This window comes from Malus domestica, chromosome 11 (assembly GCF_042453785.1).
Source record: "Malus domestica chromosome 11, GDT2T_hap1".
NCBI classification, from domain to species: Eukaryota; Viridiplantae; Streptophyta; class Magnoliopsida; order Rosales; family Rosaceae; genus Malus; species Malus domestica.
This window is the reverse complement of record NC_091671.1, coordinates 8,917,925-8,934,912: the sequence shown is the minus strand read 5'-3', so window position 1 is coordinate 8,934,912 and position 16,988 is coordinate 8,917,925. Positions and strand designations below refer to the sequence as shown.

The following is a 16,988-nucleotide window of genomic DNA, read 5'->3' as shown; positions in this document are numbered from 1 at the left end:
TTCCAATTGAATTCACCCCTTATTCTTTGGTCTTTTATTTCATTTCTGGATTCTTCCTTCCCCCACCGTTGCGGTCTGTCGACCCACCTGTTCTCTGGATGCTTCCCCACCGTGTGACGCTGTAAATTGTTTCTCCAAATACTTTACCCAAACCACCGCCATCACTGATTCATCCAAATCCATGAATTCGCAGAATCGAGCCGCATAACCAGTCAACAACGCAGAGCTCTCTTCGTCCACGGCAACCCATCGGTCCACCTCAACGCCGCGTGTGCAACAACTAGCACAATCCCAACCAGCAGCGGCACCCAAACATTCACCGCCTGTGAAGAACAGCGGTAGAATCCATTTTGCTAAAGGTAAGCAATTTATCCTAATTTAGAATTTTAAAGTTCTACAAAAGCAGTTTATCTTCTCAAACACAATGGAAATTGGTAAGTTATACGGTATAAAAAATCTGATAAAATCCGAACAAGAAATTTAGGCCTGGGTATTAAGGATTATTTTTGGTTGTGAAAATCCGCAAAAAACACAACTCAGAAACAACAATTGATAAAATATCGAACCCAACGTACCCATATGAGATTTTAAATTTTAACTTATTATTTTGATTTTTTTTTGTTTGTTGTATTTTAATTGCAGAAGATGAGCAAGCTGTTGTTTGGTTTTGGCCGGAGAAAGGGAAGCCACATGAATGCCCAGTCCAGCTTTCCAACATAATACACTCTGAATCGGAAGGAGAAGAAAAAACAGTTACAGTGTGTCAAAGTTTGTTACTTTTTTGGTGGCCTAAGTTGGGGCATAAGTTTTCCGATGCTTTGAGTGTTTGTGCTCCTTTTTCTTATTCTTAATCTTCATAACAATCATTCTGATATCTTTTTATCTCTGTGCAGACGTTTTCCAAAGTTGTTAGAAGTTGGGCATCAAAAAAGTTCATGACAGGATGGTGGGCATTTCTTTCTTCTGGCTCCTATCTCGTTCAAATCATGTTCATATGCAATACTATTTTCTGTTTGATAATGTGTGTGTAAACCATCAATTCTATGTTGTGGGGAGGGTCAAATATCTTTAAATTTGGTGGATTTCTGATTATTCTTAAGATTTAGGGTTGAAAGATGGAATGCTTTAGTAGTGATAGGAACTTAAACTTAGATTGTTGGCATGTATTTATAATCTATTTTTCTCTCTGTCTGAAAGTAGAAGTATATTACAAGTTAGATAAGACAAAGGACTAGCCTCTTGCCAGATGAATTCAAGAAATGTACAACTTAGCTTATTACAAGTTTTAGACTGAGCCCATTTCATATAATTTTACGCTAATGTCATATATGTGTGGATTTTTTTGTATGCATCCATTATGTAGTAGCTAATGAGATCAAAGCTTCGTTCTCCTTCTTTGAGACTGCCTTTTGCTCATATATATATATATATATATATATCATATTAGCTGCTCACTCTTTGCTCTTTTGCAGTGTGATCCTATTTTCAATAGCGATCACTTTCTATATCACATGGTGGTTTATTCACTTTGTGGATGGTTTCTTCTCTCTGATCTATGCTCAACTTGGAATAGACATTTTTGGTATGTAGTGTTCTGAAATGCATCCTTAAACCCATTATTTGATTGGTACATTCTAACTTGCATTAGTTATGGTCTTGTGGTTTGACGTTGCTGAGCCTGAGCTAAGTTCTTGACAGCCCACCTCGCCCTGCGAATCACCCAACTTGCAACGCAGGAAGTTTACCACATGATCTCGACCTCCTCATCATCGGGGCAGCAGCGGCGACCACCAGGTTCACTTTTATAATTTCATTTTAATTTTTTGCTTTTTTTAGTGGATTTAAGAAAATGAAACGGATGATAATTTATAATGGTGAATTTTATTTTGATTTTTCTGTTCAGTGTTCTGAGTGATCATCGAGTTGTGATAGGTTGGTGTTGGACTCTGTAAAAGAGTTTTACTTTGGATGTTTTTTTTTTGTAGCATAAGGCCTCGATAACGGTAAGCACTTCAAGAGGTATTCATAAAGAATCTGATCTGTTATAAAAGTAGTTCATTCTTTGAAGTCAACCACAAATTTTAAATTAGGTTATAGATGCTATTGTTTGATACATATTGATACGTCTTGTGTTTAGATTTAAGTGGAGTAGTAACACGTCCAGGGGGAGCATTCCGTTGGGTAAGCCATTTAAACCGGGGGTGGATCAAAAACTAAAATCCAAGAAGAAAAATCCGGAGACAAATCCTCCAATATGAGCAAAGTTGTCCATGTGTGGTAGAATTCCCACTGCTAAGTTTATTATGATGATGAAAAGGAGAGTAAGCAATGCTGCTAACTGCGGATAGAAACCTGAAACTGTAAGATCAAAGGGTCGTGCATATGCTATAAAGAGGTGCATCATTGAGTTATTTACATACATTGTCCAATTTGATATGAGCTCTGAAAGCATGCTTCCTAGTAAACCAAAAAGTGCACCAGAAGCACCAACAGAAATACCATATTGAATAAAAAGAGCTGAAAGCAAACTCCCACCAAAACCAGACATGAGATATAGGAAACCAATTCGAACTGCAGAAGAACAAATCAGAAAACATTAGAATTTCAAACCAATTAGTTAAAACAGTTCATCAAAACAACTGTACATGATGGAGATCAGCATCAAACTATTATTTTTTCAATCTTTTCAAAAAGACGGCATCTCGAAACATTTCAAAATGAGTCGTCATGTCTACATGTACAGGATATCCAAAACAATCCTTGTTCCCACAGATGTGATGGAAAACTGATATAATCTCTCGGCTTCTGTTTCAAGCAATTTTATTCTGGAAAATGGAATACTATGTCTAAAACTAAAGTTTGAACCCCATCTTCAATGTATAAACTCACCGCTGAATAATGCAACCAGCACTACATGACCACTACTCTAGGATTACAATTCAATAAACCATCCGGAAAGTGTTTCTCTTCTAGATTTATGAAAGAAGTTTTGCACTTGGTAACTAATTTATTATTCTACAACTTATATCGTGTGCTTTATCTTTTACTACAAACACTTATGGATGTGGCCATACATACATGATAACATACATGAAGCTAAAATTCCAGATGCATACCAAATCCAAATTCTTGCTCAAGCCGAATTCCAATGAATACAAGACTCAGCATATTGGCAAGCACATGGAAAACTCCAGCATGTAACCACATACATGAGATCAGCCGCTATCCCTGGTGTTGATGAACCACTCTCTGCGCGTCTAGAGCACCCATCTTTTCTAACCTTGAGGATGAAAACACATGAGAAACAAGTTAGATATGCAACTGAGACCTATTGACCCTTATAGGGCGTGTCTATTGCTCTTATTTACAAACAGATGATAGCTCCCTGGCCCTTGTAGTGCTACTTTTAGCAGTTAAAGATTTTGGATGATGCGTACTGAAATGAGCACATTAAACAGCTTAAAAGAATGACAAACAAGTCCTTTAAGAATGCATACTATCTCTTACCAGAGATATTAAGACAGAACAATTTCATTTTTCCATGATCATTCTACCATTGGCCTCACAGACCAAGGAAAGTCGAACGAAAATTTTGAAACCAAGTCGCTAAAGAACACTAATGTAAAACTTTAACCCTATAACATACTACACGGGACATTTTGATTAAAATAGCAATCTAATCAAACCAAGTAGTTAACTACTGCAGCTCTTCGAGCACCTTTCTTCTTTGTTCGAGCATTTCCGATACGCCGACATCAAATAGACATCAAGCATTGCCTGAGTGTCACTAAATACCTAAAACCCTCATTGCCCCTCAAGCTCCTTTAAGTTTCTCAACTAATCGTAGATTCGCTTCTGTATTCACTAGGTTTCCCAAGTCCAACATTGATTAAAAGCAGAATTACATCAAGCTTCATGCAGTTCAACTATTTTCTTTACACATATATCTAATAGAACCAAAATTCCAAATCCACCAAGTCACAAAATTTGCCAAATTTTTTTGTAAAAACATAACTTTCACAATTACTCTTACCTAAAAAGGTCTCAACCTTGATTGATCCCACTCTAATTTCACAAAACAAATAAAACCAGTCCAACTATCCAACCTTCCTCATCATAATTTCACCAAAAACACACAAACGAAAGCAACTTACATGAAATAGGACCGCCACTGGGTCAGTTCCCCACAATCCACAACTAAAATTTTCCAAATTTCCACATGCGAGCACCCAACAAATCCCAAAACACCAATTTCAATGCAAAACTGCAAACCCCAACAAATTTAAACACACAAACTAATAAAAGAGTGAAGCTTTACGTGGTTGAAGACGGCCCAAGAAGTGGGTTTTCCTTGAAGGGCTGAAAGGAGAGGCGATGAGATTTTCAACCACCTTCATCCCACACTGTGTCATTGTCTACTAGTAATATCTGCTTAGAATTTTGTTTAAGTGTGAACTTTGTAATTTTTTAGATTTTTTTTGTTGTACGTTTTTTATATTTTTTGGCTTTTTTACCATGGAATTAATCCTAACCGTTGAACTTTTCAACTTTTTAATATCAAATGCGCTACAAAGTGCCACGTGGCACATCATCTTTTTAAATTTCTTTTATCGTTTAAATTTAATGGTCCGGATCAACAAATTGTTGAAAATCCAACAGCTGTGGCGCCCAAATTTGAGCCGTTTGGAGGCTTATGTCAATCTCTAACAATTGTTCGAATTGTTGTATCCAAATATTATACATTCAATTGAGTCAATGAAGCATGTGTGTCAACGAATTTTGAAGAGTTCGGCTTGGTTCTCTCTCTTTGGTCTTTAATGATTAAGTGTGAGGCACATGTTTGTTGACTAATTGAGTCCCTTCTCTAAGTTTTTAGTAGATATTGTATAATTTGCTTTTATGAGCACTTCTTTAAGCTGTCAAGTTCCCAAAATGTACAAGGAGACATCAAGTTTAACAAGTCACGAACTGTGATCAATCCAAATGCAGTGAAATTAGGGATTTTGCACTTAAAAACTCAGTTAGCCTTAGACCATAGGATTAGCATTTTGCACATGTGAGTATCATTGACTTGCTCATTTTATTTTTCTGGATAAGAAACAAACTGTCATTGAAGGGAGAAGAAAGTGTATAAAAACAAAGTTTCTGTAAGCTTGCACTCATATGCCTAATATTTTAATTTCTTTTCTTGGTAGGTATTTTCTCTGATATTGCTGAATGACCTATTTTTGAGAAAGGCATGGATTACTTTCAAGCATTTTCCTTATACAATTGGATCATGATAATATTTTGAGGCATATCAATTTATTCCACATGTGAATAGTTTTGAATTCAAAGTCTAGTTTTTCGATTTCAATCTGGCATATGATATTTGAATAGCATAAGTATTTTTAGTGTCAGTCCAATTTTCTGAAAGGTAACTAAGTAAAACAATATTTTGTCATTTTTCTTCAGGTAAATATAACAATGTTTTGTAATCTTTTTTGTTACTTTCTATGTAAATTATTCATGTCTGTTGTAGATAATGGTTTCAAAACCCGCAGCAAAGTGCGAGCAAATCTTCTAGTTCAAACTAAACGAAGAACCAAATAAAAAATCATTCAATCTCATGGTAAAACGCCATTCCATCAAATAAGAATGCAAATAAACAAAGAAAACGGGACTAGCTACAACTAGAAGAATCAAATTTCTCATTGTCGTAGACAGCCATAATAAATAATTTCATCCAACTTTATCATACAGATTGGAGGGTTCACAGTGATTCTATTCTTGAGCCATCTTCAATTCGAAACATACACAAGTGTCATCGTTCTCCTTTTTGTGGCTTTAGAAACCCTATAATTATTTTGATCGAATGCAACTTAATATAAGGAAGTGAGGTGTTAAAATGACAGAAATAACCCTGAACACAAGTCATGTGCCTCGCACATGACTTACTTTGAATGGAAAACTTAACGGAATTAGGATGAGATGACAAATTGATGATTTCAGAAAGTTGGTATGACAAATTGCTTAAATTTTTAGTTTATTTAACAAATTGAAAAATATGTACAAGTTTATATGACATTTCAAAAATTATTTATTCCCAAATTATCTATTCTAAAGTTGATAGCTACAGTCAAATCTTTGCCACTCAATTTCACGCTATTTACAACAATGCCAGCCAAATTGGTATGGGTTGGGAGGGTAATTCTCAAAAGTTGAGAGGGTAATTTTGTCCGTATGGTTTAGAACGGATTGCGATGGGTTAGACACGTGCGCTCTCTCTCATCTGTCACTTCCTGTTTCTGTCCTTGTCTACTGGAAAACCCACAATCTTTCATCTTCCTCTGCTTTTCCTCTCTCTCCGCTCCCCATATCTCTCGACATGAAGCACATAAACCAACTAGTGACGGTCGAAACCCTCAAACATGGCGGAGGGGAAATGGAGGAGCAATGACGGTCGACAACTGCCTCCGGTGTCGATGAATTTGGTCGTCGGAAAGCGTCCTCGCTCCGATTATGGTATGTTGAATTTCTCGATTTTCCCTTTATTTGAGTCTCCTCTCTCCTTTTGCGTTTGTTTAGGGTTTATAAATTAGGGTTCTTAGGGATTTTAGGGTTTTCTCGATTTTTTTTTCTTCAGAAATTGCACTGTATTTCTTAGATCGGAGCTGTTCTTATTTTGAAAAAATTGGACTAATGTTGATTTTAGCTCTCGTCTCTCTGGTAATTACTTTGAACCCCAAAAGATTTGAAATTTCCGGTAATTGTTCTCATTGTTTTTGACAATTTGTTGTTAGAATTTGTATAAATTGCTGCCATTGTGTTGTGAAGTGTTATGATTATTTCAAAGAACACCGATTATATCAATTGCAATTCTGCAGATGGCTAGTGAAATAATGGCCTGCGAAAGGAAGGAAAAAAAAATCCTAGAAAACACCATCGGATGATGTTTTAATCAATTGAGAAAACTGTAATTACTCACTTTTTAACAAATTAAGGTTTCTTATTTCACTTCTTTGCAGGAAGCTATTAATTCTGCATCATCGGTGACTCAAACCTTAAGCAGCGAAGTGGCTGACGGTCAACATAAGCTCCTAGCTCTTGCAGCTGCACGAGGAAAACTCAAGTGCAGTAAATCCTCTGGTCACACAACTCACTAATGGACCCTTGGGTGGTCTTCATGAGAAGGTTTGTTCGATCTTAAATATGTGGAATATGTGGATATGTAACTCCAAATGTTCAATTTTATCAAATGAGTGTTGGTTGGTTGGCTATTTTAATCATGAAAAGCAATATATTTTAGTTGAGCAAACATTATGCATGGACTTGGAACTTCTTCCTTTGAATTGTAGTTGGAAGGGTGTATGATAAATTTAGTGGGATTTGAGCATAAGCCAGTTGCCAGCCCAATACAACTTATCGCATCCCGCAAGATTAATTTATCCACATTGGAGAATTTCTCATTATACAATTCTACTGCATTTTTTGTTCAAATTTAAATTTAAATATAATTTTTAAAATTTTGGTTTTGATTATGCAGTTCGTGGATTCCGTGCTGCTGCGGTATATTTAAATGTTGCTTTCCACTGTTTGAGCCTAGGCCTCCTCCACCACCATAGTGGTATATTTTCTTAGGAGCCTACTTTGCATGAATTATTTTGTGTAATTGGTTGACTTAAATCTTTACTTGATCTAACTATTCCAATTTGGCTAATTTGGTTTTTAATTTTTTATTATATTGGAGTTGAATTTGGTATTTTGGGTATGCTATCTTTGGATGCTTAGAAAGATCGTAATTTACTTTTGTCTTTGATTTTTCACTAATGGGATGTTGTGATGGGGTTTAGTAATTTTCAGTATTCTTCAATTATTTTGAATTTGCAAAATCAAATAACTCATGGAAATAAATTAATATTTCATTAATCTGTATGTAAGAGGACTTTACAATATGTCAAAGTTTAGACCGACAACAATGAATGGCAAACTTAGGATTAATGCCTCTATTAATTTGATGTTTTCTTATGGTCGAGAAATATACACAACTGTCTTATTTATTGGACAACATCATTCATCCTCTATATTTAATATTAATTGCTTTTCTTAGTCTATTTTTCCTTCAATCTTTCCTGCTCCATAATCTCATTTGGTTTTCGATTTGTGAAATGTTTTGGAAGTGGGAGTGTGTGAAATGTGTTGATGCTGATGATGGTACCGAATTTGGTGACACTCCTTTACTAGCAGAGCAGGTAACAGAGCTTCTTCCAACTCAAATTTAATGATTCAAGCTGCCTAAGATTTGCATAACATTCCCAAGTTGTAGTCGATGTGCCTAAGTGGTTGAGTGCTTGACTAATGAATGTAACCACTAAGATGTGGATTCTTTTTGGGGGGTTAGAAATAACATTTCTAATTTCGGATTTATGGGTTTGAATTTTTGTCGAGTATGTGATTCTGTGTTCTGTGTGTATCGATTGACTGATGAAAAAATGTAGCCATAAAATATTGATTTTGACAATTTTGATTCTGAGATTGCCTCTTTATATAATGTACAATTTTTGTAGTTGCCTTCAATTCAATGTTATTGTCATTGGCTCGGGTGCTCAAAAGATGTATACAATGTCGTTTTGCCTCATATTTGGCTATGAAACTCTTTGATGCTCTATTGTCAATATAAAGAACCCCCTTGTATACAAAATCGAAACTGCCAACACCAATCAAATTAGCTGAAGAAAACCGATCAATGGCTTTTGAGAAAGTAGCATATGACATTTGCAAAGCAGAGCAAGTCCGAATACTAGAGGGATTATTAATTTCCAGCAATGAGTCTTCTTTTCTTGAAGCTCTTTAGACTTGCAATTGGGCGCTTGAGATTAGGAATTTCCTTGCAGAATCTAGTGTTGTCAACAATTGAAATAGCACTTTGATTTTCGAATTCACCTTACACTGATAGTGGTCAAGTCTGATAGGAAACTCAACTCACCATCTTTACAGTTTCCAAGATGATTTTATTGAATGTTGAGGGTCTTGAGGTTATGAATCTTTCAAAAATTTGGAATCTGTCAATGTGAATATTCAACAATTTCGTGGCACGAACTAGACTTTAATCTATATGAATGTTACACATAAATACCAAGTACAAGAAGTAGCAATACACCCTTCAATGTTACACATAAATACCAAGTACAAGAAGTAGTAATACACTCTTCACACAATGAACCACATTGGTCATTATTTACATTGCAAACTTCCACACCTATTGTTGTAACAAAAAAGCTGGACTTCACAGGTAGTACACGAAATTTCTCTATCACAAAAGCACATAAAAAAGAGTTTCTATCCAAGAAAAATATTCCTAATGGAATGAAGTTCACATGCAGCATCATTGATATTCTTTGGTCGATCTGTTGCGGCTTCAGCTGAACAAGCAATTCCAATTGTAAATATTGAACTCAAGCACACCCCAACTTTATGAATTCTCGCACGGCGTTGATTGGGATTCTCGTTCGTGCCTCCTTGAAGAAGTGGTGCGTCTGCAATCTCAGTAACTCGCCCGGGGAGAGACATCTTGACAAAATTATGAAGGTTCAAACTATCACCAAACATGTTGTCAGTGGGTCTCTTCCCTGTAAACATCTCCAACAAGAGAATGCCAAAGCTGTAGACATCACCACTCGTTGACACCTCACTCCCAATGCCATACTCTACAATTCAAACATCACATTTGTGTATAAATAGTTCAGTTTGAATTTTGTAAATTAAATACTCCAAAATAAAAATGGAAATATAATGAAGTATATATCTAACGTATATATACCTGGAGCTGCATAACCAACCGTTCCTCTTATTCCAACGGAACTTGTCTGACTCTGAATTGCTGAAACATTACTCATTACTTGTGAGAGAAACCTTGCTAATCCAAAGTCAGAAACATGGCCAGTCAATTCGTTGTCCAAGAGAACGTTGCTTGGCTTGAGATCACAATGAACTATAGGCGTTTCACAATGATTATGAAGATAATCCAGTGCACAAGCAACACCAATGGCAATTTCTAGCCTCTGTAGAAGACTTACCTTCTTGGGTACATGATCTCTTAACTCTTCAGTTCCATTAGGTGGATGCAGCCACTCCTCTAAGCTCCCATTGTCCATGTACTCATAAACTAGAGCCTTGAAATCATTACCATGAAAATCAACACTTGAACACACGGTTATAATCTTGACGAGATTTCGGTGCCTAATATTTCTCAAAGCTTCACATTCGGCTATGAAACTCCTCGAAGCTCCATGGCGTAACAAGTTAAACACCTTCACGGCAACAAGTTGAGCTTTATCATCCTCATCAAGAACTCCTTTGTACACAGACCCAAAACTACCAGCACCAATTAAATTAGCCACTGAGAACCCGTCAGTAGCTTTGAGTAGAGTAGCATATGACACTTGCAAAATAGTGTTCCCCAAAGTGCTCAATGAAATTTCTTTCCTTTTCTTCCTTGACGAACAAAGAAAGAAATAGGAGAACACAATGGCTATTCCTAGAAGAGTAAGTCCAAATACTAAAGGGAGTATTAGTTTCAAGTGACGAGACAATCTTCGTTTCTTGGTCTCTTTAGATTTGCACTTGGGAAGCTTTAAATTAGCAACAAGGCTGCACAGATTAGCGTTGCCAACAACTGAAATAGCACTCGCATTTTTGAAAACACCTCCAGTTGGTACCACTCCCCAAAATTGATTGAAGGATAAGTTCAGATTATTCAGGAGTCTAAAGCCTTCTAAAAAATGCGGAATTTCATCTAAAAAATTATTGCGAGAAAGGTCTAGATCTTGAATCCCTCTCACTGAACTCATAGACAAAGGAATGGATCCATTGAAGAAGTTTCCTTGCAAATGCAGGACTTCTAAACTCTCACAACCACCAAGGCTACTGGGGAGTTCTCCAGATAACATGTTATCAGAAACGTCCAATTCACTTAGACTTTGTAAATTCCCAACCTCCGAGGGAAGGGAACCTGTGAAGAGGTTATTAGACAAGTCCAAATAAATTGATAAGGAGGAGAGTCTAAAAACTTGTTTGGGTATTGTGCCATTAAGAAGGTTATAAGAAAGATTCAACAATTGCAACCCATGGCATTCCCCCAGACGTGAAGGAATGCTGCCCTCAAGATGATTTCTATCCAACCTAAGATGGTATAACTTGGTTAAATTTATTAAGGAAGACGGAATATTTCCTGATAATTTGTTCATGAAAATTTCTAATCTTCCAAGGTTTGAAAGCTTACCCATGTCAGAGGGGATGTTACCTGTGAAGCTATTATTCCCCAAATACAACCCTTCCAAGCTCACCAGATTCCCTATCCCAGATGGGATACTTCCATATATTTGGTTATTGCCACCCCAAAACAATTCAAGTTTGGTTGAGAGATTGGATATTGACATGGGCAATGTCCCTCCAAAATTGTTATCGTCAATGCACAACGATTGTAACTGGGTGGCATTGGTCAAGTCCGAGAGAAAACTTAAGTCACCTTCTTTACCGCTTCCAATATTATTATGTTGAATGTTGACATGCAGGAGGTTGTGAAGCTTTTGGAGATTCGGTACCCGTCCGATTAGGTTGTTATTCCCAACAGCCAATAACCAAACACTTGTGACATTGAATATTGAGGGAGGTATGGACCCAGTGAGTTGGTTTGAGTTGAAGTTGAAGATTTCGAGATTAGGAAGACTTTTGCCAATATCTGATGGAATGCTCCCTTCAATTTGGTTAATTAGTATGGAAAATATAACAAGAGAAGAGAGGTTATAAATGGAGGAAGGAATGCTACCAGACAACTGATTTATGCCCAATCCCAAGAAGGTTAATTTTTTCAATTGGCCAAGAGAACTGGGGATGTTTCCCATCAAGTTGTTACCAAAAAGAGTTAGTCTCTGGAGAGACGAAAGGTTCCCTAAGGAAGGAGGGACCTGTCCCGTTAGATTATTATAATTTAATGAAAAATGTTGCAGCTTCGACAGCAATCCAATTTCTGAAGGAATTTTACCCACCAACATGTTGCGAGTGAAAGCCACATGGATAAGGTTGAAGCAATATGATATATTGCGTGGAATACTGCCACTAAACGAGTTACCGCCTAATCGCAATACTTGCAATCTACGCAAATTCCCAATTTGTGGAGGAATTTCCCCACTGAAGCTGTTGTTTAGCAGCCACAGCTCCCTTAGAAAACTTAGATTTCCAATGTTTGGGGATAGTTTCCCTACCAGATTTTGAGATTGAAGGTCCAGGGTAGTGACCCTTTGGCGATGTCGTCGACTGCACGTCACACCATGCCACATGCAAAAGTGCATGGATTCGTTCCAGGAGCTCATCACATTGTAATTATGGAGATCTTGCTTTATTTGAGCTTTGATGGCAAGCAGCGCCAGCCTATCCGTCGCATTCCCTCCGAGTCCCGATTGCAGGGAGCTCCAACAGCAAACGAACACTGCACTGAAAAGCAAGTATATTAAGATCAATTTCACAACCAAAACCCCCATTCCTGAGCTGCTTAACTATATAACTAGAGAGAGAAGCAGAAAGAAAGAGAGAGATGGGTGTTGAGTTGTGAAAGTGGTGAGTTCCATTTGTTGCATGAGAAGACAATTCATAGAAGAAATAGCATCATAGGAGGAACTTACACCACAGTTTCTGGTTCTTGAAAATTCAAACATGAGAAGGGAAAAGTCCTTATCATGCGCTGTGATTAATTGACCTTTATCTCACTTTAGCTAGATAAAGTGATAAATGATAACCAATTTGACTGCTTTTTTAGAAGACTTCAGTAGCTTACACCACAGTTTCTGGTTCTTGAAAATTCAAACATGAGAAGGGAAAAGTCCTTATCATGCGCTGTGATTAATTGACCTTTATCTCACTTTAGCTAGATAAAGTGATAAATGATAACCACTTTGACTGCTTTTTTAGAAGACTTCAGTAGCTTACTTCCACTACTGGGAACTATTATTGGGCACTTTCAGTGAAAAGCAAGGACCAAGATGATTAATGCACCTTTATCCCAGAAGCTGAGTGGAAACAATTTGGCAGCCATCCATAATATCCTTATCATGCGCTGTGATTCGGATTGTAACTTAATATGAAAGTTACACTTCCAGGACGACCCTGGTTATGAATGAAAATATTTAAGTTTCTATGTTTTCTGCGGGGTCAGACTGTGAGATTGCTGATTTTCTCGTAGTTCCCTAAAGTATCATTGCAAGAAAGCTTGTTGTGAATGCAATCTTTTTTAAAAAATGAGCTTTAATGAAAAGGGTTTAGACCAACTTTTTTTTTACCGAAAACTATGCACAACTTTTATTTAATAAAAGTGTTTGAGATTTAATGAAAATGACAAAAGTAATATACAACAGGCCAAAAAAGAAAAAAATCCCACGGGCTGAGGCAAAGCCCAACATGCAATATCAAATCTTTCTTCCAACTTTGCCCCTAACAGAAATTAACCAAAATCTATTAACACAACTTTTTATTATTTACGAAATTGTCATTGAGCTCAAAAAGTCAAATAAAACCAAAACTAATTTAATTTTTATTTATTTTTTCTAAATCAACGTTGCAACCATTCCACTAATAAAAACCCCATATCATGACAGAATCTTTATTCCCAATTTGATAATATTATTTTGATATTCGCACTAAAGCAGGCAACCCACTTTTGTTCTTGAAAATAACTAGAACAAAATAACCATTCACTAGACCCCATAGTTTTGTAATCAACTTTTTTTATTTACATATCGTGTTTAACATTCTTTAAGAATAAAAATTGCTATGTTTTTTCTTCCAAATCTTTATTCACCCTTGACCCGACAAAAATAATAATTTCGTAATAACTCAATAGCTTAAAAGTATTCAAACGGCTAATTTCAGTGATGTCTTCCAGAGACAATTTAAAAACTAATCAACTAGTAAAAAAACATATCAAATTAAATGACATCAACACAAGTTTTATGCAAAACAACTATGAAGCGCAGGTACTTCCTGCAATTTGCAACCACTAGATCAATTCCAACCATTTCTAACACAAAAAACTATTATGGTTGCAAGCAACCATTTCTTATTTGACAATTTGAAAAACTTTTACATACACCGTACTTTTATCCAAAAGTGTTACATCACTTTAAGCTAGGGGTGTGATATCCACACACCCTATTTTACTTCTTACAAACCTTTTAATTTGGATGAATTGAAAAAGATCAACATACAGAAATTATCAAAGAGTGTATGAGAAGTAAAATAGGGTGTTTGGATAGCAACCCCTAAAGCATAACTTTGATTTGGGGGTTTTTATAAGCTTAGGATGTTTTCTATATCGAAAATAGAGACATGAGATAGTTCCAGCTTAAATCATGCCCTCTCTCTCTCAATCTAAAATAGAGACATGATTCGGAATTAACATCGCAAATATTGTTTTTTTTTTTTTTTGTCAAAGGTAAATTTTACTCAACTAGATACGAATAGGAATGTTTACATATTCAGCTAGAATATTAAATAAAAACTCTGGCCCATGGGCATCCCAACAGAAGGAGCCTCTCATTAAGGTTACATGTAAGGCCACAGCATGAGCCGCAGCATTTCCCTTCCGCTTAACAAACACGAAACTCACCCTGCCAACTTGCGACGCCAAGGCCCTAATATCATAGAGTAAGCATTCTAGTGTTGCATCAATGACATACTCACCGTTAAGCATGCTAATAAGCCCCTGTGAATCAGACTCAATTTCCACCTCCGCAAAACCCCGCTCCCTGCAAACCATTAAAGCTGCACGCACAGCACTAGCCTCAGCCATGGCCGCCTTATTGAAAAAAAGACCCCCTTCCCCGCCAGCCGCAAGAAACATTCCAGCGAAATCTCGCACCACCCATCCATAGCCTCCTCAGAGTGTTGATGCACACCAGGCGCCGTCACAATTAACCTTGATTACCCCGAATTTGGGGCTTTTCCACCGAACAGGATGTCCCGCGTAGGAGACAGCCTCCCCCATAACCCCCACGATAGCAGACATTTTGGCAGGGTCATGGGATGCCCTATACTCCATAATCTGACTTCGCACCACATTCACGCTTTCCATGGGATTGGCTTCCGTGCCCTTAAACAGCAGATCGTTGCGACATTTCCAGATTCTCCACATAATGAACACGCATTCCTGCAATATTAGTTCATGGTTCTTCTCCTTCCGGAATCGATTACACAAACTGTACCAACAGTCTCCAAAATCCTTCCTCGTGGCAAGCTTGATATCCAGTTGCAGGGGACAGCTAAACCAAAATACCCTGCTAAATTCACACTCAAAGAAGAGGTGATGCTCAGTTTCCTTAGCATCCCCACACAAAACACAGGTCGTGTTCACTCTCATTCTTCTTCGGTGAAGGTTACCCCTGGCCGCCAAGGAGGACGTGCAGCATCGCCAAATGAAATACTTCATTTTATTTGGAACCTTCAGTCTCCAAATCTCCATCCAACATTTGTCTGGTTCGTCCCTCCGACTACAACCCCTGGTTCTTTTCCGCCCTAGTTCACAATTTTCCTGCATTTCCATTACAATACCATAGCCGGTCTTTACCGTGTAGTCGCCATTGCTGGTATGGTGCCATATAATTCTATCATTGCAACCCTCCAGGCTAGTTGGGATGCCAAGGATAATATTACTCTCCTCCTCCTCAAAGCACCCCTTAACTAAATCGACCATCCAAGAGCCCGTCACAGGATTGATTAGATCCTTTACCATCACCGGCATATCCAGGTGTTTTGAAATAACTCGAAAGGTATGAGGTCTTGGAAGCCAAGGGTCATATTTCACCCGAATGCTGCTCCCATCACCAACCCTCCATCTTCTCCCTCTTTCCAAGATCTTTTTGCCTTGCATAATTCCTTTCCACCCCCACGTTGATCTTTTCCCCACCTTTGCCTCCATGAAAGAGCATTCAGGAAAGTATTTTTCTTTAAGAATCTTGCTAAGCAAGCTAAGAGGGTTGGTTAGAATCCTCCATCCAATCTTGGCAAGGTAAGCCAGATTAAAGGATAGAAGGTCCCGAAAACCCAGCCCTCCCACTTTCTTTCTTCTCTTCATTTTTTCCCAGCTAATCCAATGCATCCCATTTTTCTCCCTACTGCCCCGCCACCAGAAATTCGCAATATTTGATTCCATTTCTTTGCAGAGGTTCACTGGAAGTTTAAAGCACGACATCGCATAATTTGGTAAAGCTATTGCCACAGCTTTAATCATCACTTCCTTCCCAGCTGGAGATAAGAATTGTTCCGCCCATCCATTTATTCTTCCATCTAGTGCCTCACGAACTCCTTCGAAAACAGCCTTCTTTGATGCACCAAAGTCTGCACTAAGGCCCAGGTACCTGCCGAAAGTCTCCTTTCCAACAAAGTTAGTACATGACTCAATCAACCTCCGTTGTTGCCGTGGACACTGGTTGCCAAAGTACAGGGAGCATTTCTCTCTATTAATGATTTGTCCAGAGGCAGCTGCGTAGCATTGCAACACTTCCAATATTCCTCTGACCTCCACCTCAGTTGCCTTACAGAAAATGACCGCATCATCTGCGAAGAATAAGTGGGAAATTTGCATCCCATCAGGCGTAACTCTTATCCCGTGTAGGTAGCCTTGCTCCTCCCTTTTTCGAAGCACTGCCGATAACCCCTCGGCACAAATTAGGAATAGAAAGGGGGACATGGGGTCTCCTTGTCGAAGGCCGCGTTTTGGTTGAATAAATCCAGTTGCAGAACCATTCAGGAGCACACTATAAGACACCGTAGTTATACACTCCTTAATTCTCTTGCAAAACTCATGAAGGAATCCCAGAGCACTCATCATTTCCAATAGAAAACTCCATTCAACCCGATCGTAAGCCTTTGCCATGTCAAGCTTCATGGCGACACATTTCTCCTCCCCGTTTTGTTGGTGATTCAGTGAGTGGAGAATCTCATGCACAACCAATATATTA

At 37.8% G+C, this 16,988-nt stretch overlaps 2 protein-coding genes and 1 pseudogene across 6 annotated transcripts; 1 reads left to right on the top strand and 2 right to left on the bottom strand.

Annotated features, from left to right (window-relative positions):
• LOC114823249 (protein CONTINUOUS VASCULAR RING 1-like) lies at positions 1–8,500 on the top strand. Of its 5 annotated transcripts, none has more exons than XR_011572809.1 (7): positions 1–359; positions 643–946; positions 1,473–1,582; positions 1,649–1,794; positions 7,008–7,173; positions 7,526–7,606; positions 8,160–8,500. XR_011572809.1 is itself a non-coding variant. In XM_070807558.1 (5 exons), the coding sequence occupies exons 2-5, from the start codon at positions 936–938 to the stop codon at positions 5,219–5,221; spliced, it is 243 nt and encodes an 80-aa protein (XP_070663659.1). In that variant the 5' UTR covers positions 3–359; positions 643–935; the 3' UTR covers positions 5,222–5,443. The 5 variants fall into 5 exon arrangements, 2 of the variants coding, with proteins under 2 accessions (XP_070663659.1, XP_070663660.1); XR_011572808.1 differs by having other exon boundaries at positions 3–359; positions 1,699–1,794; XR_011572810.1 differs by lacking the exons at positions 7,008–7,173; positions 7,526–7,606; positions 8,160–8,500 and adding an exon at positions 5,196–5,356 and having other exon boundaries at positions 3–359.
• On the bottom strand, positions 2,082–3,270 carry LOC139189236 (RHOMBOID-like protein 1; annotated as a pseudogene).
• Positions 8,501–9,054: 554 nt separating the features above from the next.
• On the bottom strand, positions 9,055–12,659 carry LOC103429890 (probable LRR receptor-like serine/threonine-protein kinase At3g47570). Its single transcript, XM_008368016.4, has 2 exons — positions 9,800–12,659; positions 9,055–9,686 (listed from the first exon to the last, which is right to left on the bottom strand). Exons 1-2 carry the CDS (start codon positions 12,516–12,518, stop codon positions 9,319–9,321), a joined length of 3,087 nt encoding a protein of 1,028 aa, XP_008366238.2. The 5' UTR covers positions 12,519–12,659; the 3' UTR covers positions 9,055–9,318.
• Positions 12,660–16,988: the final 4,329 nt, after the last annotated feature.